Raw genomic sequence first — 23983 nt, forward strand, 5'->3', positions numbered from 1 at the left:
GCCAATAGGTTCGACTCATCTTGATTCAAAGGCAACACGTCACTGACTTGTTTACAAATCCCCGATTATCTCTGGCTGAATACTTCTAACGATGAATTTCATTTTTTCCAGGCGGACACCTACGGCTATTACAAGGACGCGTTGCTTTCCATCCTGGGGTAGGAAGCTGAGGCTCCCTAAAGTATAAAGCCCTTTCTACTGTCGATGAAGTCTACCAATGGTACCTACCTTGATCATAACTGCTATAGTAGATCAATTTTATTATTAGGTGTCAATGTGATCGTGCATCCCTTTAGCTTGACTCCAAACACAAAAAGCCCACTCCGAGGCTTAGGTGTAGGGGCGAACAGCCCTAAAGGATGGGTTAAGCTACTACGAATCTACGATCGTGCATCCCGATTCGCGAAGACAAGGTCGTCTTTCGATGAAAGAGGGCCGTAACGTAATGTTAACTTCATATTCGGCATGTTAAACGAATGTACTATACGTTCGTACGATGCATTGCTTCCACAATAAATTTCTACGAGGCTCCAATTAGGGGCTAAGCGTAATAAGTGAGCTTTAAAATATTATCTACCATTGTACCATCACCATGTATGTAGGTACCTATGTAAAATTATGAATGAACATGAAATACCCTATACAGATACCATCCACGAACGACACAGCTTATCTTCAGAGATCCGTCCGAAATAGATGCACTCTCCGTCATGGGCCACTAACGAAGAGAAAAGAAGTAGGTATTGAACTAAACACTTAAGGAGTGTGAGAATTGACATGCTTCTGTTTAAGGAATGAAATATGACACACCTGGTAACCTTTAATGCTTTAATATTGAGTTAACCATTAACATTTAAGTCGATTAGAAAGGGTGGGGGAGAAGGAATTCTATCCACTTTTCCTGACGGTTTTAGGGGAGAATAAAGAGGGATGGAGGGGAGGGAAGACTATCTCCCCTTCTCCTGATGGTTTAGGGGAGAAAAGGGGTGACAGACTTTCTGTCTCGCCATTAGCTTTCTAACTGGCGTCATTCTGTGTCTCGGTCGATGAGACAGGCCAAAGCTTAACACGTCTGAGATTGAAGTCTACCCTGGATTAATCCCGATCAAATAAAACCCAATCTGACTTGTTTTAAAAAAAAAAAAAAAAAAAAAAAAAAAAAAAAACAAAAAAAAAAAAAGCTCCATTCAGTTTCTATGGGAGCAATGGTTAATTTTCCAGTGGTCGGTTTAACGAAAAGAAAATACACCTCAGGTCACTACTGGACGAACTGTGTCCCACGTTATTATATGGAAACTATGGACCTATTCGAGGAAAATTATGTATTCAGCTTTTATACTATACGGTTACTACACATGTGAGAACTACTTTGATCTACATTAAAACTAAACAAGTTTTTATTTATATTTATTCCTACAAAAAAATTCTCATCTCTGGGTCGACGAGCATTTCACTATCTTGTTTTACTATTAGCATCTGATATGCATGTGTATAGTAAGCACGCCCAAGGTGAGTTATCTCGAAATTCTTGAATGAACGAAACAATTTCATTCATAAAAATCCCCGCACTCAAGATAAACGATGACGTCATCCTTGTATCTCTCTTTTCGACTAATCGCAGTGATGTGTAATGCCTCTCGTTCAAGATACCTAATTATCATTAATGTGCGGTTTATTTTCAGCTATTGTTATGCTCTACAGGGTGTTTATAAAATCAGCATGTTAGGATATCAGCGAGAAATAGAGAAGGGTTACCTTTGTCGGATATCAAAGGCTGGAGAGCAAAAATTAGTGGTTACAAAAAGCTATATTGGTCCAAATGAAAGAAGAAGAAAAAAAAATAAAAATAAAAGGCTAAAATCTAATAAAATACAGGGTGTTTATAAAATCAGCATGTTAGGATATCAGCGAGAAATAGAGAAGGGTTACATTTGTCGTATATCAAAGGTTGGAGAGCAAAAAATTAGTGGTTACAAAAAGGTCTATTGGTTCAAATGAAAGAAGAAAAAACATTAAAAATAAAAGGCTAAAATCTAATAAATGAGATTAAATTTTTAGCATTCAATGACTGAACCGAACCTGTGAAGAACAGACAAGGTTTCAAGTCCTTTTGATGACTAATGGCCCAAAAGTTATATAACAGTGACCTACTTTTCGTTCAAGGACCGAATTTTGGAAGTCAAGATCAGGTGCATGACGCAAGTTTCATTGCTACCTGTTACATAACACGTAATACATGGATTTTAGCAAGTGATAGTAGAATAATAAATAAATAAATGGAACTTTAGATTAAAATTTGCTTTTGGTTGCCCCATTTCTACTTGTAATTTCAGCACCGTGTTTTGCTTGCAGGAACTTTAGATTAAAATTTGCTTTTGGTTGCCCCATTTCTACTTGTAATTTCAGCACCGTGTTTTGCTTGCACTTTTGCATCCGAAATCTCACAAATTCTAAAGGTAGAAACACTAGGTACTATCACGTGAGCTCACGTGACGTGATAGTGTGCTTCTACCTTTAGTCTTCCTTCCGCGATCTTCAGCTTGAGCCTTGTCACCGGAGCTAGCAAGTAACTTGCAAAATAACCAACAGATCTGCAGAAAGGTTTCAACCGGCCTCCGATCTTGGAAGTATCATATCCCGGACTCGTTCTGCCGGAATGGTTATATCCTCCACACACACAACGCCGGAACTCAGCCACCCTGTAAACCGGAACCTTATGACGCGGTGAGAGTATTGTTTTCCTAGTGACTCCGGTATTTCCCCACCGCGATCTTCAGCTTGAGCCTTTCTTCCTTCCGCGATCTTCAGCTTGAGCCTTGTCACCGGAGCTAGCAAGTAACTTGCAAAATAACCAACAGATCTGCAGAAAGGTTTCAACCGGCCTCCGATCTTGGAAGTATCATACCCCGGACTCGTTCTGCCGGAATGGTTATATCCTCCACACCCACAACGCCGGAACTCAGCCACCCTGTAAACCGGAACCTTATGACGCGGTGAGAGTATTGTTTTCCTAGTGACTCCGGTATTTCCCCAGCGATGTGACGTGACTTGAGGTGCCTATGACGACTGCCCCGAGTCATTTCTCCTATTAGCCATTCAGAATTTCAGAGGCAAGGTGACGAAGTGGCATTCCTATCTGATGGAGTTGAGATTTTCATTCATAAAAACCAAGTTTACACATCGCGTCTACTCTCGCATATGATTCAGAGGGTTTCTGATAGACAAGGCTGCGTCCAGACTGATGCTGTGATGAATGGTTGATTTGTTAACATTGACTGCCTGGACCTACCTCAACAGATTTGATTAAATACATAAAGCAATATGCGTATGGCGGGTTTCATAAACATAGGTAGTAAATTACTCATCTATTCAATGAGTAATTTATGGATTATCTTACCACAGAGAGTGTTCAATTAATCCAAGAGTTCAAGAAATACAGGGCTGTGTAAATCAAATGGGTGACTTAAAAGAAAACCCTTCACACTGTGTTAACTCTCAGGGATAAGATCGGCCATTAGAGAATTTTTTTGCTATGCGTATGCCGGGTTTCATAAACATAGGTAGTAAATTACTCATCTATTCAATGAGTAATTTATGGATTATCTTACCACAGAGAGTTTTCAATTAATCCAAGAGTTCAAGAAATACTGGGTTGTGTAAATCAAATGGGTGACTTAAAAGAAAACCCTTCACACTGTGTTAACTCTCAGGGATAAGATCGGCCATTAGAGAATTTTTTTGGATCTGTTAGAAATAGGCAGTATAACCAAATGGACAAAAGGGTTTTGATCAACTGTTGCCGTTCACTTTGATGGTTCGATAGCTGTCAAAATTTATTTTATCAGAGTGACTGTCTTTGGAACAGTGAATCAGTCTGATAGTCACCTTATCCAAGAGTTCAAGAAATACAGGGCTGTGTAAATCAAATGGGTGACTTAAAAGAAAAATGGGTGACTTAAAAGACACTGTGTTAACTCTCAGGGATAAGATCGGCCATTAGAGAATTTTTTTGAATCTGTTAGAAATAGGCAGTAGGTATAACCAAATGGACAAAAGGGTTTTGATCAACTCTTGCCATTCACTTTGATGGTTCGATAGCTGTCAAAATTTATTTTATCAGAGTGACTGTCTTTGGAACAGTGAATCAGTCTGATAGTCAAGCCACGCCAGTCAGTGATGAACTCACAGTGTGAGAATCCTGCTATCAAAGCCTTAATAAATGTTTCTATGAAGCCAGAAGCTGGACTGTCTACTGGCCTAGTGTGAGCCAGCCATTATTACATAATTATGTCACAAATGGGTAGGTGTCGAACCTAAGGTACCTTGACACTTGAAGGTCCAAAGTGTGGACCAGACTCACAGCATTTCAACGTACGTCACCAGCATATCTCACGCATTATAGTTAGCGGATTAGTAACTCAATGGTTCCAGCATGGTACCTTGCTAGACACCCGCTTTGCTCTTGATCTTGTTCCGGGCAAGGACATTGGTCCGACTTTGTAAGGACTAGATTCGGATCCTTGAACTCACAGCATTTCAACGTACGTCACCAGCATATCTCACGCATAGTTAGCGGATTAGTAACTCAATGGTCCCAGCATGGTACCTTGCTAGACACCCGCCTTGCTCTTGATCTTGTTCCGGGCAAGGACATTGGTCCGACTTTGTAAGGACTAGATTCGGATCCTTGTGGGATATCTGACCTACCGTTCGGTCCTAGTGGAGAGGGCCGATATTGGATAAAAGTTTGAAGCACTTAACGTGTCAAACGCGTTTTGCAATTTTTCAGCTCTGGAGAAGTTTGATGTGACGAGGATTTATAAAGGCCCGTGTACACTATATCCATTGACATTGATTGACGGTCCTTGAGACTATAGGTATGTACCTATATATTTGGAGTCGAGATTACAGTCACTTTGAAACTCTATTGATGAGTTAAGGAGGCTCTTTTATCTGATTAGTGATGTCTGGCTAGGGGACATTAAACAGAGAGAAGACTAGCGTCTGGCTGTGGGACTATAAACAGGGAGGAGAACAGCTAACCCTAACAAGACTATAGGTATGTAGGTACCTATTTATTTGGAGTCGAGATTATTGTCACTTTGAAACTCTATTGATACTCTGATGTTGAAAATAAATAATAGGTGGATTAGGTGGCCAATCTCCTATTTAAAAACATATAATGCATCTAAATCACTCGTCATAGTTTGAACTACATAATTGGTAATTGTTGTGATTCTGGATCGAAAATTAGAATAAAGCAGGCGGAAAGAAGAAACGCCAAAGTATAGCAAATAGGACTTGGTAAATAGGTGAGACTATAGGTACGAGTATGTACCTATTTATTTGGAGTCGAGATTACAGTCACTTTGAAACTCTATTGATGAATTAAGGAGGCTCTTTTATCTGATTAGTGATTACTCTGATGTTGAAAATAAATAATAGGTGGATTAGGTGGCCAATCTCCTATTTAAAAACATATAGTGCATCTACATCACTCGTCATAGTTGAACTAAATAGTTGGTGATTGTTGTGATTCTGGATCGAAAATTAGAATAAAGCAGGCGGAAAGAAGAAACGCCAAAGTATAGCAAATAGGACTTGGTAAATAGGTGCATAAAAATATTAAAACCAAAGAAAATCTTTAGGAAGGTAAAATCTGTCTGGCAATATTGAGCACTTCTTCAATGGGGTACCGAACATTATGCATCTACATCACTCGTCATAGTTTGAACTAAATAGTTGGTAATTGTTGTGATTCGGGATCGAAAATTAGAATAAAGCAGGCGGAAAGAAGAAACGCCAAAGTATAGCAAATAGGACTTGGTAAATAGGTGTATAAAAATATTAAAACCAATGAAAATCTTTAGGAAGGTAAAATCTGTCTGGCAATATTGAGCACTTCTTCAATGGGGTACCGAACATTCAAAACCAGATGAAAGAGAAAGTCCTCGAAGAATTTATCGGTAGCCAAATCGAGATATGTGGAGATGATGTTATTCTAACGTTTTGTTACATGGCGCTTGTCTATTGCACCAAATTATGTCAGACTCACTTCTGGCACATACTTTGGCACTCGCATGGCACAATCTGGTGCAATAGATTCCAGACATAACGGTACAGACGATGTTGCGTTTGGTTAGACACATAGACAAACTTTGCCGGGGTCTTTCCAAAGTTTTATGTAGGTTGGGGGTTATTCTAACGTTTTGTTAGCTTGTCTATTGCACCAAATTATGTCAGACTCACTTCTGGCACATACTTTGGCACTCGCATGGCACAATCTGGTGCAATAGATTCCAGACAAACTTTGCCGGGGTCTTTCCAAAGTTTTATGTAGGTTGGGTCTGGTTCATTTTGAGCTATTACGGTTACGCAGGCGTCAATTATCAGACATAACGGTACAGACGATGTTGCGTTTGGTTAGACACATAGACAAACTTTGCCGGGGTCTTTCCAAAGTTTTATGTAGGTTGGGTGCGATAAACGCATCACACGAGAAATCCTACAGGTATTTCGTAAACGGTGCAAAGTGCACATCCACTAATCTTGTGCCGTGGCTCGCGAAACCCTCATTGCGTAACCCGCCGAATATTATGCAAAGGTTATGCAAAGGTCTCAGCGATATCAAGGTAGGACCGAGTCTATTTTTAACTATTTCAAACCCTCTGGTACCTTGGATCAGAATCATGTGCCGTGGCTCGCGATACCCTCATTGCGTAACCCCCCGAATATTACGCAAAGGGTATGCAAAGGTCTCAGCGATATCAAGGTAGGACCGAGTCTATTTTTAACTATTTCAAACCCTCGGATCTGGTACCTTGGATCGTGAGATAGTTGCATAGCAATTGTCCTTTTCTGTTGTACAAGGTATGATCCAAAAATATCTCAAATATTGCCGTTGAAAAAAAAAAAAAAAAGAGCAAAAGGTTAGCAATTGTCCTTTTCTGTTGTACAAGGTATGATCCAAAAATATCTCAAATATTGCCGTTGAAAAAAAAAAAAAAGCAAAAGGTACATTTGATTCCTACATGCCTCTTGTCGTTAACTTCAAAGATGTCATGTATCCCTTCAGATCGCCAAATAGGTAGATATCATTTAGAACAGTTATGTTAATTAACGTCGAGCGAGTCATGTGATTCTGTCGTCACTTTTTATTGATCTCAAAACTGTACATAAATATAACGTACTGATTTGTCATAGAGTTTTGAGGTGTGATTTTTGGAAAGCAATTGTCCTTTTCTGTTGTACAAGGTATGATCCAAAAATATCTCAAATATTGCCGTTGAAAAAAAAAAAAAAAAGCAAAAGGTACATTTGATTCTTACATGCCTCTTGTCGTTAACTTCAAAGATGTCATGTATCCCTTCAGATCACCAATTAGGTAGATACCATTTAGAACAGTTATGTTAATTAACGTCGAGCGAGTCATGTAATTCTGTCGTCACTTTTTATTGATCTCAAAACTGTACATAAATATAACGTACTGATTTGTCATAGAGTTTTGAGGTGTGATTTTGATTTTCCAGTCAGGAAACCGTCTATTCGTTCCTACTTTCTTATCACTCACATAAACACATGTACTTGTAGAATATTGACATATATCGAGAGGTATAATTCTGTTACCTAATACAGTAATGGATTTACTGGAGCTAATCTACATAGTTGAGGAAAATTGGAAGAACCGTGAGGCTTCTCTTAGAAGTCATCAGATTATTTTATTTGAAAAGTTGAAGAATCCTCATCAAAAGACAAATCTACTGTTGGCAAAACCAAAATAAAGGGAATCTATATTCTACATAAATGTTTCTTTTTATTAGTCATAATTATTTATGGCAAATAATAATACATCCAAATTATTCTTTGTCATATTATTCAATTAATTTCTAGACTACAGACACCTAGGTATAACAGACTTTATGTCACAAAAGTATAAGGAATTCGGTAGTTACTATCAATATTTGGGTGATTGTAATTTACCTATTTATTTCAAATAAATAATTAATAACAATAAAAATCATGCAAATAAGTATTCCAAGTAATTCTCTTGTCTTTTTTCCTTCGTAAAAAATTGGAGTTCTGACATCTCCACTATTTTTTCCTTATAAAAAATCTATAAATAAAATAAAATAGGTTTCATAATGAGAATTAAACGAAATATTTATCAGATAAAATTCCTATTGTTTGAAAAATTAAGAAGAAATACGGTCTAGCTGATTCCTAGTTAGCAGTTAGACACCTCGGCATGACCTACCTAATAGATCTTAGGTAGTAGACCCTTGGCTCTTAGACCTAGGACTGAACTGTTCCTCGATGTCTCACAGGTAGAGAGAAAGGTGAGATAACGCACACAAAACTCTTCTTCTATTCATGAATGAAATAATCTCCTTGGAGAAGGGGTATCATGTGAAAACCCAGCGCTGACTCCGCCCTGGGGTGAGATCCCTTATTATTTCCTTCTAATTCCGCGTAAAACGAGAAATCAATGCCAGTGTCCAAAAGTTCATCGGAGCGCAAGTAATGGGCACAAAGTTTGCGCCGAAATGTTATTGACGTTTGACTTGAAGGGGTGTCGTAAATTTGAACCTGAATTTTTATATGAAGAAGAAAGGTAAAACAATGAGAAGTGCATGGTAAGCAACCTCTTCCAGTCCGAGGAGTAATGCTGCATTTCAATTGTGAAGGTAGTGACTGGTGTAATGTTATGACAGTTCTGACTTTGGAAGTTGCTGACAGTGCTCATTTAAACAGATCGGCAGATGACAGTCCGAATAATCTTTAACGTGAATCTCCTATGTTATTGATTTGGATTTAAAGAGAAGGTAACGTCAAAGTCACTGTAGAGTTAGAACAAATAGTGGAGATGCCAAAACTCCATCATACATACTAGTGTTTGATTAATGAAGAAGAAGGCAAATAACTATTACCATTTCAAACCACCTAAGAAGGCAAATAATTATTACCATTTCAAACTACCTACTAATTGTAATATGTAGGAAAAAGTTTCAAGTTATTTGCTCATCATGAACCTTTACACAGTCAGGCATCAAGATATTTGGTGGATATGAAAATATGAAATCTCTACCATTTCATTACATTCTGACTTTGGAAGTTGCTGACAGTGCTCATTTAAACAGATCGGCAGATGGCAGTCCAAATAATCTTTAACGTGAATCTCCTATGTCATTGATTTGAGTTTGAAGAGAAGGTAACGTCAAAGTCACTGTAGAGTTAGAACAAATAGTGGAGATGCCAAAACTCCATCATACATACTAGTATTTGATTAATGAAGAAGAAGAAGAAGAAGAAGAAGAAGAAGAAGAAGAAGAAGAAGAAGAAGAAGAAGAAGAAGGCAAATAACTATTACCATTTCAAACTACCTACTAATTGTAATATGTAGATAAAAGTTTTAAGTTATTTGCTCATCATGAACCTTTACACAGTCAGGCATCAAGATATTGGGTGGATATGAAAATATGAAATCTCTACCATTTCATTAGGAGAGATGTCACACTATCAATATAATGTTGCACTTATAGTGGAGATGTCAAAACTCCAAACATTTTGGTCGAGATGCTACAACAAACATTGTTTAGAGGAGATGTCAAGACTCTCTTGCTATTGCTCGTCTGATGAAAGGTGGAGTTTTGGCACATCCACTAATCACTAATACATAAGTTATTTGCTCATCATGAACCTTTACACAGTCAGGCATCAAGATATTTGGTGGATATGAAAATATGAAATCTCTACCATTTCATTAGGGGAGATGTCACACTATTAATATAATGTTGCACTTATAGTGGAGATGTCAAAACTCCAAACATTTTGGTCGAGATGCTACTACAATCATTGTTTAGAGGAGATGTCAAGACTCTCTTGCTATTGCTCGTCTGATGAAAGGTGGAGTTTTGGCACATCCACTAATCACTAATACAGACTCTCTTGCTATTGCTCGTCTGATGAAAGGTGGAGTTTTGGCACATCCACTAATCACTAATACATTTTTTACTTTCTATTACTACAGTATAGCGGAGCTATACTAGTAATGAAAGTATTGCAATCGGTCCAAATTTTCAAAATCGGGTGGACTATATTTGATGCTGCAGGATTTTCTTTTTTTTTTCAATATCCGGCGCGAACGACATGTTGAAACACATAGTTAAAGCGCCTAAAAGGAAAAAAAAAAATACCTATGTACACAATATTAATTATCTACATAAGATTTCATCTTGGAACTTTACAAGATAAAAGGATTCTGTTAAAAAAATACCGACACATATTGTTCGGCTCCAAAATCATCACATTATAAAGTAAATAAAAACAAAGTAGCCAAACAAACGTCTCAATGTAATAAAAATAACCAAATTAGAAATCATTTTAATTGTTTCGCGATAAACGCATCACACGAGAAATCCTACAGGTATTTCGTAAACGGTGCAAAGTGCACATCCACCATCCACCAATCTTGTGCCGTGGCTCCCGATACCTTTCATTGCGTAACCCCCCGAATATTACGCAAAGGTTATGCAAAGGTCTCAGCGATATCAAGGTAGGACCGAGTCTATTTTTAACTATTTCAAACCCTCTGGTACCTTGGATCGTGTTAGGTACCCTCTTCTGATGGGACTCAAAACGGGTTTGCACATGACATAATACTTAACACAAGTACCTGGCTATTATGACATAAGGCCAAGGTATTGCCTGTGATGTAATTCCAATGAAAACTCCAGCACTCCTGAAGGGTCTTGACCCACAGACCTAACGGTGATGTTGTGGGATCCTTTATGTCTAATATTGGGAACGGTATCGTGTATTGTTCTCCGTAATCCTGCGGCCTTTGTTTCCGAAAAGTCTGGTTGTGAAGGTGATATCTTTACTGGCCCAACCTCAAGGTGTACAGATCACCGGAGGAGGAAAACTGCACCAAGTTCCAATTTGTAAGTAATGAGGATTGGGATATAAACAATGGTGTGGGTTTGTATAGATTTTTTTTCGTTTACTGAGAATTAAAACGGTTATTATTAGACAGCGCGACCTCTTTAGCTGGCACTATCCGGTTAGAATAATTGCAGTAATCAGGTATAACGCCAACAGGTATCCTGCTATACTGACATCAGAGGGCTGAGGATCAACAGGTAGGTAACTAAACTGATGTGAAATATGACATACGACGTGACGTAAGGAATCTAAAATTGGAAAAAGGAAAAGGTAACAATTAACAATGCGCTGTCAGTTAGAAGAAAATAACAATATTTTTAGGTATTAAAAGATTACCATGATTGTGTATTGTTTACGGGACGAGTGTGCTTTGGAGAAGTGGATTGTTGCAACTCAAATTACGGTGAAATTATTAGGAAGAAAAGAAATACTTTCCCACAGCGCAGCGTACAAAAATAGATTGCGGGGCCTCAGAAACCCTTTGCAGAGCGATTTCTCCCATTGAAGTACCAGTCCCCTGCACTAAAGCTTTACAACTTTATATGTTTTACATTTATAACTGATAAGAAGAAGAATCTGGCAATTCTAATGTCACAAAAAAAGCTTGCGATTCCCGCCCGGCGCAAATTTTATTAAAGATCGATAAAGATCGTTCTCGGAACGGTTGGCTTTCTCCTATTCTGTCTTCCTTCTCTCCTCGCTTTCGGGACGATAAGACCATAGCAGTTACAGTTCCCTCTATCAAACCTCTCCAAGAAAAGGCTTTAATTCACAAGAATATGTTTAAAAAACATAAAGTTGCTTAATTGAGGGTTTCACTTTACAGAGAAGTCCTAGATCTCATGGACGGATGGTTTTTCAAGTTCTCACCAACCACAGAGGTCACAAGAGTTCGTCCTCAGCCTAAGACCATAGCAGTTACAGTTCCCTCTATCAAACCTCTCCAGGAAAAGGCTTTAATTCACTAGAACATGTTTAAAAAACATAAAGTTGCTTAATTGAGGGCTCTACTTTACAGAGAAGTCCTAGATCTCATGGGCGGATGGTTTTTCAAGTTCTCACCAACCACAGAGGTCACAAGAGTTCGTCCTCAGCCAAAAGTCATTCACACCTATCCTCCCATGAAATAGAACAACAAATGCACCTATGTAGGTAGGTACTTCATAGAAATCCAGTCTAATAGTAAACAAGTAGGCCAAGTGGGGCAGAGATCTATTGTAGCACAAAGACACTATCCTCCCATGAAATAGAACAACAAATGCACCTATGTAGGTAGGTACTTTCTGGAAATCCAGTCTAATAGTAAACAAGTAGGCCAAGTGGGGTAGAGATCTATTGTAGCACAAAGACAAAGGTGCAACAGGAATCAAAACAAGGAATCAACACCGCTCCTGTCAAGTGAATTGGGGTGAGATTTTTCATCTACATATGTATGTATTACAAAGTTGCAAACTCATTTTCCGTCTCTGATACAACATAACTTTCAAATCTCATAATTCCAGAAGTTCACAATTTGGATACCTACCTATTTCATTTACCAGAGCTAAATTATTGTTGGCACATATTTGGTTCACCTGGTTGCAGATGAGAAGGTGTTCATTTGTTTGTTCTTAGCCGCACTCGAATACAATATATGTACCTATATACATTATTACAAAAAATTCTACGATTACAAATCCTAGTAAATTTATTTCAAGATTTCACTTTGGGCCCACATGTTACTTGATTACAGATATAATGTAAATGCCTTCAAAAGGATTTCGGATTTAGGAAATCTTTGCAAGTCAATGAAAATTTAATGAAGTGCACGTTTTAGATATACATACCTTCTTTATATCGTTCTCAATGAAGCAGCTGCTAAATTCAAAGTTCAAAGGTTCATGTCTCCATGCCAATAGATATACCCACAGCTCGTGCTGGGGACTCAACAAGAGAACACCAAAAGTAACCCGTTAAGGGGAGTTCGATCAAAATTTAAAAATAATATCTACCTTACACCCCCATGAGGATCAAGGATGGTATTCAAATTAAAGTGTGATGGTGTTATTGAAGAGTCGGTTAATTCCATCTAAAAATATGGACTTTTTTCGACACAGTAATCTCAAAAGCTGTGTCCAACTGTCCACACATAGTCGACACCGCCGATCGATGTCGACTGAACCGTCCATATTTTCACATTTTCGCGAAAACTGGCGTGATTGTCTTGGAATTGTCATAATCACCCATTCGATTTTTGATACCCCTGAGGATATGTAACTAAAGGTACAAAGTCCCCTATCACCATGCAGACATAACTACACCAACTTTTGTCCCAATAAAATCAATAAATGATTCTTAGTCACAGCATAAGAGTGACAATATGCCAATGTGACAAAATTTAGGCTCTAGAGTCTAGAGACATCAAAACGTGTTTGTCACTAAAAACTGACCATAGAAAATGCTGACCGAACACATTTCATTCCTTAGTCATATGAACACTGTGAGCAGGCACAAAAGTCACCCGAAAAAAAGTCTAATGATGCTCACAAGTGGTAATACGCTCTTAAGGTAATCCCTTGATGTGATCTACCTATGTGAAAATTGAATGCCAATAGGTTCGACTCATCTTGATTCAAAGGCAACACGTCACTGACTTGTTTACAAATCCCCGATTATCTCTGGCTGAATGACTTTTATGGGCTACTTGACCCCGGGATGATATATTTTGATTCATTTGGTCTACAAATCCCCGATTATCTCTGTTTTTTACTTTTTTTTTTCTTTCAAAAGCTATTTTTGATTCACACTCCGACTCATTAGGTCATCTTTAAATGAAACATCTTTTGACATAACAGGTATGCAAGGAAAACCTAGTTAGGGTTAGCTTGGATGGTAGTGCGTCTGCCTTGTAAGCGCTAGGTCGTGGGTTCTATTCCGCCCCGAGCGGATTTTATCCTCAACGGATGAGGTTCGTTTCCTGAAAACAATGTTGTCTCCGCACTCAGCTGATGCGAAAGGAAGTTGTGTAGTAATCTTCTTGATGAGACAGAAAGCATCCTACTCGCACAAGACTTTGAATAGAAACGCTCGGGGAAGAACACAACGGGGACATCCCTAATTTGAACAAAATATTGTCCGGCCAAGTGGAAATGGGAAAAAGTAAATGAAAGCTGGAGCGAAATCCAAGTGGAGATAATTTTGATGACGAACGTTAGGAAATTGATGAAACAAGAAACAAGGTCATTGTGCTGGAGAACCAGTGAAGATTTTGGACTGAAGAAAGTAGGTAGGTAGGTACCTATAAAGGCATAACCGGGGTTTCATATGGTGCTATCATTACAGTGGTTATAGAATTTTTACGGTTGGAGACACCAAATCTGTTTTTCCAAGAGACGGTTTGGTATCCTCCATGACTGATGTAGGTATCTCTATCTTGCTACTCATGAACTCTTTTACAACCAGAATATTTTAGTCTGTATCTGAAGATGGTAAGGAAGAACTTCCATAGGTATTATTGGTACGTTAGTTACGTACATTTGAAAAAAGAAAGAAAAAAAAATCGAAATTGGAATAAATTTCGGCAGTATAATCCCCTCACAGAACAAATAAAAGTATTTAACTCTTAACTGTTAAATTATTATTTATAACTTCTTTAAAAAACTCCTATAACCAACAGGAAATATTGCAAAAATAATAAAAATAATGCTGAAAACGATACATAAAAGTGAACTAAAAGGAGCAAATAAAATAAGAACTCAGCAGAGAAACAACATAAATTAAAATGAACCATGATGATGACAATAAAAGTCCAAATCATAATAATAATAATTTTGGCACAGAGAAGAGTATATACGTACTAAAATCCCGAGACTTCATAGCCATAAGGATTAGAAGGACCCGACTAATTTTGGCACAGAGAAGAGTATATACGTACTAAAATCCCGAGACTTCATAGCCATAAGGATTAGAAGGACCCGACTTATATACGTACTAAAATCCCGAGACTTCATAGCCATAAGGATTAGAAGGACCCGACTCGGCAATACAACCAAGATATTATTTGGTTAATCTTTAGAATGGTTCTCGTGCTTTTTATTATAATCAATAGGTTCCAATGGTCTGAACCAAAAGTTCACACACACCAAAACAAAATAACAAAACTTGATGCTTGTTGCAACCTCTTAGCAATCTCATTATGAGTTGTTGAACAGAGAGTGCATTACTGGTAGAGATGCCATCTTGTAGAAGTACTCTGACAACGGCCATTACTATTAGAAGCCTCCTACAAAGTTCCGAATTAGACTTCATAAACATTTCACTGTAAAGTTGAATCGTGTATTGATTTATTGATCTCGGCTACGTTTAGAGATGCCATCTTGTAGAAGTACTCTGACAACGGCCATTACTATTTGAAGCCTCCTACAAAGTTCCGAATTAGACTTCATAATCATTTCACTGTAAAGTTGAATCGTGTATTGATTTATTGATCTCGGCTACGTGGTTGGTAATGAAAACATCAATAAAATGATCAGGTGCACTTTCCGATGTTCCATCATGTTTCAACTAATCACCAACAATGTATTCTCTGGTTTTAATGTTTTTTAATTTCATTCTTTATCTTCTGTCTTCTCCATGTCGTTTATTTTTATATCCTCCTCGTTGTTGATAATTGCTACATAAGGTACCCATGCCTAATTAGCCTAAAAGAGTGTCATGGCAAGTCACTTGTCTCGCCTTATCATTAATGTGTTACCAATAGAGGTAGATTTATCACTGAAACAACACGAGATAACGATTTCATATTTAGAATCAGTTAAAGTCAAATTGTCACACAGGAGTGTTGATTTCTTTATCGAATATTTTGTTTTAACTTTTCAGTAGGTAAATTTTCATTGTATTTTGTTAATAATTTCTAATATTTTTTTACATACTTTAATAACCAAATTTAAGGGGTGAGTATCTATTTTTTGTACTGTCTGTTTTACTTTTCACTGGCATCCTCATGTCTAGTTTTAGTGTTATGAATACCTTGCTTTCAAATTTTACATTTCCATGGTTTAGTCGTCTGTGTGTCTAGCTTTTCTTCTTATGCAAGAAACCTTCCGTTTGTCATTTCTAGATGCATTTCACAATACATAATCGTAATTGTATATGTCTACACAACATACATTTGGTGTAAAAAACATGAAAGATTATAATATCGCTCCTTACTGAGATTGACCAGTCAGTGTGTTCAATTAACCAATATTGATCACTTGTATACCAGAAGCAGAGTAATTAACCCGGCTTACCTCTTTGACTAGAAGTGATTATTTGTGCGAAACTACCGGTCATTTTAATATTTGAACCGATTCGAAAAGTGTGTTTTTATTTATTTAATTATTTATTTTGTCGATATTTGACACTTTTTAATTTTCTTCATCAATCTTCAGATTACTCAATTTTCTTAATTTTCATTTTTCTTCTCTATCAATTTTTTCGTGACAACTTTACTAGTGTTTTGAATAGAAAACTTAACCTAAGATCAAATCTCTTTCGTTTGTCTGTTAACTAAATTAATTAATCTCATAACAAAATGGAAAGTGTAAACTTTTGCGAGTCTTGTGAAAACTGTGCGCCTCAGTACGGATTGGAGATCGTGGATCACAGGTGTTTACCTGGGAAGCGGGCGAAAGGGAAAACTTGGCTGAGTTTTCTCAAACAAATATGGAGTAAGTACCCTTGTCATTTTATTCCTACACTCTACCTATTACGGTTTTAGTTGAAAGGATACAACATTTGAGGAAAAGTTTAGACTTTTGCCTTTTCCCGTGTTCAGACTTGACTAGAGAAATTTCTCTTCGGCTCAAATATACCTGGTAACATAAATACATAATGTGATTACCTGTACAATTCATAAAACCAAACAGTTTTTCCTCCATGATATTTTGAATCAGTATCCATGATGGAAAGAGGAAAACTTTAGACTTTTGCCTTTTCCCGTGTTCAGACTTGACTAGAGAAATTTCTCTTCGGCTCAAATATACCTAGTAATATAAATACATAATGTGATTACCTGTACAATTCATAAAACCAAACAGTTTTTCCTCCATGATATTTTGAATCAGTATCCATGATGGAAATTTTTGTTATCTTTTTGCCTAGAACATACTTACACTTGGTAACTGGGTTTGCAGACAAAAAGCTCATAATATGCTTCCCAAGAGTCTAAAGTCATTCGAATTCATAAATGTCCCATTTTACTTAATACACTTGGTAACTGGGTTTGCAGACAAAAAGCTCATAATATGCTTCCCAAGAGTCTAAAGTCATTCGAATTCATAAATGCTTAATACACTTGGTAACTGGGTTTGCAGACAAAAAGCTCATAATATGCTTCCCAAGAGTCTAAAGTCATTCGAATTCATAAATGTCCCATTTTTGAACTTGTCCCAAAAGTTTTACGCCATTAATATTGGGAAACTTCAATAAAATCAATGAGATTACTTTTGGTAACTTGAACAGAAGTTTGGATCCATGTGGACAATAAAACAGGCCATCTCAATAGGTAATTAGGCAATCAAACACAAATCGGACATGCAATTAGTACACTACCTCACAGGCATGATACAATGTCAACTGTCAAAACACATCAACACTCAGCCTCCGGGCAAACCCTTAAACAATTAGGCAAAACATTAAACCTTCCTGTGAACATCTATAATATCTATAGAAATAAAATTGTAGGTACACTAATAGATTTTGCACACAACCTGTGATATGAGATGATACTTGATAAGTAGAAAGCGCCTTGGGAGAAGATCGAGCAGTGAGTCACCAAAACCAAGTCACAGGCGAAGGTTAGGAAAATACCTGAGTCTTGCTGATAGCTACAGTCATCATGTCAGAACAGATCGTATGATACAATGTCAACTGTCAAAACACATCAACACTCAGCCTCCGGGCAAACTCCTAAACAATTAGGCAAAACATTAAACCTTCCTATGTGAACATCTATAATATCTATAGAAATAAAATTGTAGGTACACTAATAGATTTTGCACACGACCTGTGATATGAGATGATACTTGATAAGTAGAAAGCGCCTTGGGAGAAGATCGAGCTGTGAGTCACCAAAACCAAGTCACAGGCGAAGGTTAGGAAAATACCTGAGTCTTGCTGATAGCTACAGTCATCATGTCAGAACAGATCGGTGAACATCTATAATATCTATAGAAATGAAATTGTAGGTACGCTAATAGATTTTGCACACGACCTGTGATATGAGATGATACTTGATAAGTAGAAAGCGCCTTGGGAGAAGATCGAGCAGTGAGTCACCAAAACCAAGTCACAGGCGAAGATTTTGTTCGCGGATTTTGCGATTATGTTCGCGGATTTGGCAATTATGTTCGCGGATTCGCGTCCCACTGTATTGACTGTGAAGGGTTCCGAGCAAACTCTAAAGGATAAAACAAACACAACAAGAACCTATTGTCCCCGACCTGAGTAAATAGATTGGTGTACGAGCTCGAACGATCGTCAACCAAGGGTTAACCAAAAGAGCTGGGGGAGAAGAAAGGAAAAAGTTATTTTTATACACGAGCCCTTGGTACTGTAGATACCGAGTAGAAGACGAGCGTGGGAGCGAACCACTATCCTGAAACTAAACTCTACCACCTTGCCTGCCAGTCTAAAAGATCAAAATCATACGAAAATAGTCCACATGTTACTTGATTTCAGATATAACGTAAATGCTTTTAAAAGGATTTCGGATTTAGGAAATCTTTGCAAGTCAATGAAAATTTAATGAAGTGCACGTTTTACCTTCTTTATATCGTTCTCAATAAAGCAGCTGCTAAATTCAAAGGTTCATGTCTCCATGTCAATAGATATACCCACAGCTCGTGCTGGGAACTCAACAAGAGAACACTAAAAGTAACCCGTTAAGGGGAGTTCGATCAAAATTTAAAAATAATATCTACCTTACACCCCCATGAGGATCAAGGATGGTATTAAAATTAAAGTGTACCAAGGATGGTGTTATTGAAGAGTCGGTTAATTCCATCTAAAGAGATGGACTTTTTTCGATATAGAATCGAACACAGTAATCTCAAAAGCTGTGTCCAACTGTCCACACATAGTCGACACCGCCGATTGATGTCGACTGAACCGTCCATATTTTCACATTTTCGCGAAAACTGGCGTGATTGTCTTGGAATTGTCATAATCACCCATTCGATTTTTGATACCCCTGAGGATATGTAACTAAAGGTACAAAGTCCCCTACCATGCAGGCATAACTACACCAACTTTCGTCCCAATAAAAGATTCTTGGTCATAGCATAAGAGTGACAATATGCCAATGTGACAAAATTTAGGCTCTAGAGTCTAAAGACATCAAAATGTGTTTGTCACTAAAAACTGACCATAGAAAATGCTGACCGAACACATTTCATTCCTTAGTCATGTGAACACTGTGAGTAGGTACAAAAGTCACTCGAAAAAAATCTAATGATGCTCACAAGTGGTAATACGCTCTTAAGGTAATCCCTTGATGTGATCTACCTATGTGAAAATGGAATGCCAATAGGTTCGACTCATCTTGATTCAAAGGCAACACGTCACTGACTTGTTTACAAATCCCCGATTATCTCTGGCTGAATGACTTTTATGCTTTTATGTGGTACTTGACCCCGGGATGATATCACATTTTGATTCATTCGGTCTACAAATCCCCGATTATCTCTGTTTTTTACTTTTTTTTTCTTTCAAAAGCTATTTTTGATTCACACTTCGACTCATTAGGTCATGTTTAGATGAAACATCTTTTGACATAACAGGTATGGAAGGAAAACCTAGTTAGGGTTAGCTTGGTTGGTGGCGCGTCTGCCTTGTAAGCGCTAGGTCGTGGGTTCTGTTCCGCCCCGAGCGGATTTTATTCTTAACGGATGAGGTTCGTTCTCGAAACGGCTGGGTTTCTCCTATCTTATCTTCCTTTTCTCTTTGATTTGGTGACGATAAGACCTGAGCAGTTACAGTTCCCTCTATAAAACCACTTCAAAAAAAAAAAAAAAAAAAAAAAATTCCAAATAAAAAATTTGAACACCAGCCCCTGAAAACAATATTGTCTCCGCACTCAGCTGATGCGAAAGGAAGTTGTGTAGTAATCTTCTTGACGAAACAGAAAGCATCCTACTCGCACAAGACTTTGAATAGAAACGTTCGGGGAAGAACACAACAGGGACATCCCTAATTTGAACAAAATATTGTCCGGCCAAGTGGAAATGGGAAAAAAGTAAATGAAAGCTGGAGCGAAATCCAAGTGGAGATAATTTTGATGACGAACGTTAGGAAATTGATGAAACAAGGTCATTGTGCTGGAGAACCAGTGAAGATTTTGGACTGAAGAAAGTAGGCAGGTAGGTACCTATAAAGGCATAACCGGGGTTTCATATGGTGCTGTCATTACAGTGGTTATAGAATTTTTACGGTTGGAGACACCAAATCTGTTTTTCCAAGAGACGGTTTGGTATCCTCCATGACTGTAGGTATGCTATCATTACAGTGGTTATAGAATTTTAACGGTTGGAGACACCAAATCTGTTTTTCCAAGAGACGGTTTGGTATCCTCCATGACTGTAGGTATCTCTATCTTGCTACTCATGAACTCTTTTACAACCAGAATATTTTAGTCTGTATCTGAAGATGGTATAAGGAAGAACTTCCATTGGTATTATTGGTATACGTTAGTTACGTACATTTGAAAAAAGAAAGAAAAAAAATCGAAATTGGAATAAATTTCGGCAGTATAATCCCCTCACAGAACAAATAAAAGTATTTCACTCTTAACTGTTAAATTATTATTTATAACTTCTTTAAAAAAACTCCTATAACCAACAGGAAATATTGCAAAAATAATAAAAATAATGCTGAAAACGATACATAAAAGTGAACTAAAAGGAGCAAATTTTTTTCACTTTTCATTGGTTCAGTACTTCTACCCGAGCATTTTCTTGATGATAATCTGTACTTGTTTTTTTATTTTAATTTTTTCCTCATTTATCTTTTAAATCTTGATTCTCTTTTCTTCACCAAGAGCAGGTCTCTGCATAAGTGCTCGTATACCTCTTTGATTTCTTCTGTCAAAAGTATTTATTTTCTTACTTGTATTTAATTTTTTCCTCATTTATCTTTTAAATCTTGATTCATAGTTACTTTTCTTCACCAAGAGCAGGTCTCTGCATAAGTGCTCGTATACCTCTTTGATTTCTTCTGTCAAAAGTATTTATTTTCTTACTTGTAAACTGAAGAGACAAAACTTTGTGCTTTTTTATACAAGAGGTTTTTTTTCTTTCTTTTATTATTTTTTGTATTTATTTTGTGTCCGTACACATGTTTTCTTACCTTGATATTGTTTTGTTGTGATAATTATTGTTCACCAGTTCTTTGGTCTTCAAGCTTTAAGTTATATATTGTTGATTGTTTTCTTAACAATTTGTCTGGGGTCTCTATTTCATCATTTATAATAATTTATCTTCTAAGCTTGTTGTATGTAGAGAACTCTTCTTATATCTTATAAGCATTGGTCAGTTAACACTCTTCTTTATTCTTTGAGTTATTTGCTGAAATCATCTAAAGTAAAAATTTCATTCAGAGCTGTATGAAGAGTATAGATTTATTTTTGTTGCTGAAGTTAATACCGTTATTTGCTGAAATCATCTAAAGTAAAAATTTCATTCAGAGCTGTATGAAGAGTATAGATTTATTTTTGTTGCTGAAGTTAATACCTTATGTAGTAGGATTATGAGTAATGATTACTTACCTATTTATGCAGCGAAAGAAATCTGTGAAAAGCGTTGTGCTTGTAGTTTCTTTTCGTAGATACTTACTATGTAGGTACTACTGCCAGTATATCATTTACATATACAAATAGTCATCGCATATAGTGTGCTTCCTCTATCGATCTTTCCTCCGCTTCTTCTTCCCAACTGCCCACAGAAGGTAGAAACAGTTGAACGTAGGCCATAGCTGTAGATATAGTTACATAAGACCTATAATTAATGTATAAGAACAGAACATATGTATAACCTCAAGCCTACAGTCTATAAATAGATTGTATAACTCTAAATGAGAGAAACATGAAATAGTTGATTCGTTCAATTCAGTCGAGTTTTTGTTATCAAACACGAAAGGTGTCTCAGTTTTGTCCGTTTTCAAGAAATTCAAGGGAAAAAGTGGACACTAATACATCTAAATTCGTTGAAGAACAGTTGAAATCAATAAGCCATCTCAGGAAATAACAGGTAATGTTCTTGTAACTTAAATAATGAACAAACTGCAAAGGAAAGTTGGGTACAGATATTTTGGAGGGAAAAACTGATGCGTAATACAAACAGTTGAAATCAATAAGCCATCTCAGGAAATAACAGGTTGGTAATGTTCTTGTAACTTAAATAATGAACAAACTGCAAAGGAAAGTTGGGTACAGATATTTTGGAGGGAAAAACTGATGCGTAATACATATTTCTGAACACTTATTTCTGTGAATCCAAGTAATACGTTTCATTATTAATTACTTTTTATCATTATTTTATTTCATGCTTAGTTTATGTCACATGGATTTAGAATTTTCTCAGTTACTCAGTTTAGAAGTGTTGGGTGAGGTAACGCAGCTATTACAGACACAACTAGTAACACTAGGTGTTTTCTTGTTTTGTTCCAGGATTTTCAAAGCTTGTGATATTGTTCTCTTCGACTATAACGTTTCCTAGCGTCAAGTCAGCGCCTGTCATGGAGACCAAATTAGATATAGACTGGATCCAATGTCCTTGTGGGAAAGCTCCAATGGTCACTTTCGAAGGAGAAAGTTCAGAGAGTTCGGAAAACTCTTCAGGGTCTTCATCAAAGCAAGCAACCTCCATCAGCAGTAGTGAAGCGAGGGATAGCATCAACAAAATTGTTAACAGTGGGAACATCGCCATCAAATCTGCAGAGATTTTCAAAAATGAATATGTAAGTAATATTTCATTCCATATCTCTATTTATTAAACATAAATATTTTCTAATGTCTGTCCATTTCCATCAAATATGCATGATTTTCAACAAGAAGTTTGTTGAGGTATTCAATGTACAATAAGAGGAACAAGAGAGTATTCACATGGAATTTCCCTGCTGATTGCATTGGTAATGTTAAAGTCATTCGTAGAAACTAGTAACACTTAATAGGAACATGAAAGAACGGAAGATTTCAACAATGGAAAGATTCGAGACTCATGTACTAGTACTACTCGTAGTTCTTTATCAGATGAGTTGGAATATTCCGCAAGTAAATTGAAGTTATTAACTTTCTGACGCATGCGTTCAACCTCGGAGAAGTTTTATGGAAAAGTCCGAAACAAAGTGGCTTACTCAGAGCACATGCAATCTCAGCACGCTTGTTAGCTGGAATAACTGTCAATCCAATTCAGTCAATGTGGTCCATGTTATCATGTAAAGTGATTACTCAATCTCATACGGGGGAATACCTCTCTAGCTCATTCATAAATATTGTATAAGGACACCACGGCTACTATCAAATAGGTACTCTCGATATCTACTGACGCTGATTTCGGAACTATCATGACGTCACTTATACGTGCATTTAGTCACATGGAAGTTCAATGACGAAAGTAGTCCGCCGTGGTACTCGATATCTATACTGCCGCTGATTTCGGAACTATCATGACGTCACTTATACGTGCATTTAGTCACATGGAAGTTCAATGACGAAAGTAGTCCGCCGTGGTTCCTTTACTATGAAACCGGTAATACCAAGTAGTGACGTGACCTGTGCTTGATAGACATGAACGTCACTAGTATTATTACTATTGCTAGCTCTAGCTATATCAGCCTCACCGGAATCATATCTCTCACTTCTTTGATCTTGATGCACTTTGATATTCCACGCACCTCGTCTATCAGCATGTGTCTAGCCACTATTGGCGTAACGTCTTCCAATTTTTGTCTATCCAAATATGTAGAATTCCTATTCCTGTCTAAATTTATAGAGCCACGTCATTTCGAGCCGTAATTTCCCCCCTAT

General features: G+C 37.2%; 1 protein-coding gene across 3 annotated transcripts; it reads left to right on the forward strand.

Moving 5' to 3' along the window:
• The first annotated feature begins 15315 nt into the window (after positions 1-15315).
• LOC103511523 lies at positions 15316-23310 on the forward strand. 3 transcript variants are annotated; one of them, XR_003392161.1, is made up of 2 exons: positions 15316-15872; positions 22625-22858. XR_003392161.1 is itself a non-coding variant. In XM_026825260.1 (2 exons), exons 1-2 carry the CDS (start codon positions 16496-16498, stop codon positions 22948-22950), a joined length of 462 nt encoding a protein of 153 aa, XP_026681061.1. In that variant the 5' UTR covers positions 16152-16495; the 3' UTR covers positions 22951-23310. The 3 variants fall into 3 exon arrangements, 1 of the variants encoding a protein (XP_026681061.1); XM_026825260.1 differs by lacking the exon at positions 15316-15872 and adding an exon at positions 16152-16631 and having other exon boundaries at positions 22625-23310; XR_003392160.1 differs by lacking the exon at positions 15316-15872 and adding an exon at positions 21729-22205.
• Positions 23311-23983: the final 673 nt, after the last annotated feature.

The sequence above is a fragment of the Diaphorina citri genome, unplaced genomic scaffold, assembly GCF_000475195.1.
Source record: "Diaphorina citri unplaced genomic scaffold, Diaci psyllid genome assembly version 1.1 scaffold723, whole genome shotgun sequence".
In the NCBI taxonomy this organism is placed as follows: domain Eukaryota; kingdom Metazoa; phylum Arthropoda; class Insecta; order Hemiptera; family Psyllidae; genus Diaphorina; species Diaphorina citri.

Excerpts from the sequence above, each read along its gene's own strand:
- LOC103511523 (XM_026825260.1), top strand. The coding sequence starts at position 16,496 with ATGGAAAGTGTAAACTTTTGCGAGTCTTGTGAAAACTGTGCGCCTCAG. Across the intron at positions 16,632-22,624 it reads TTTTCTCAAACAAATATGGA|GATTTTCAAAGCTTGTGATA; the intron begins GTAAGTACCCTT and ends GTTTTGTTCCAG.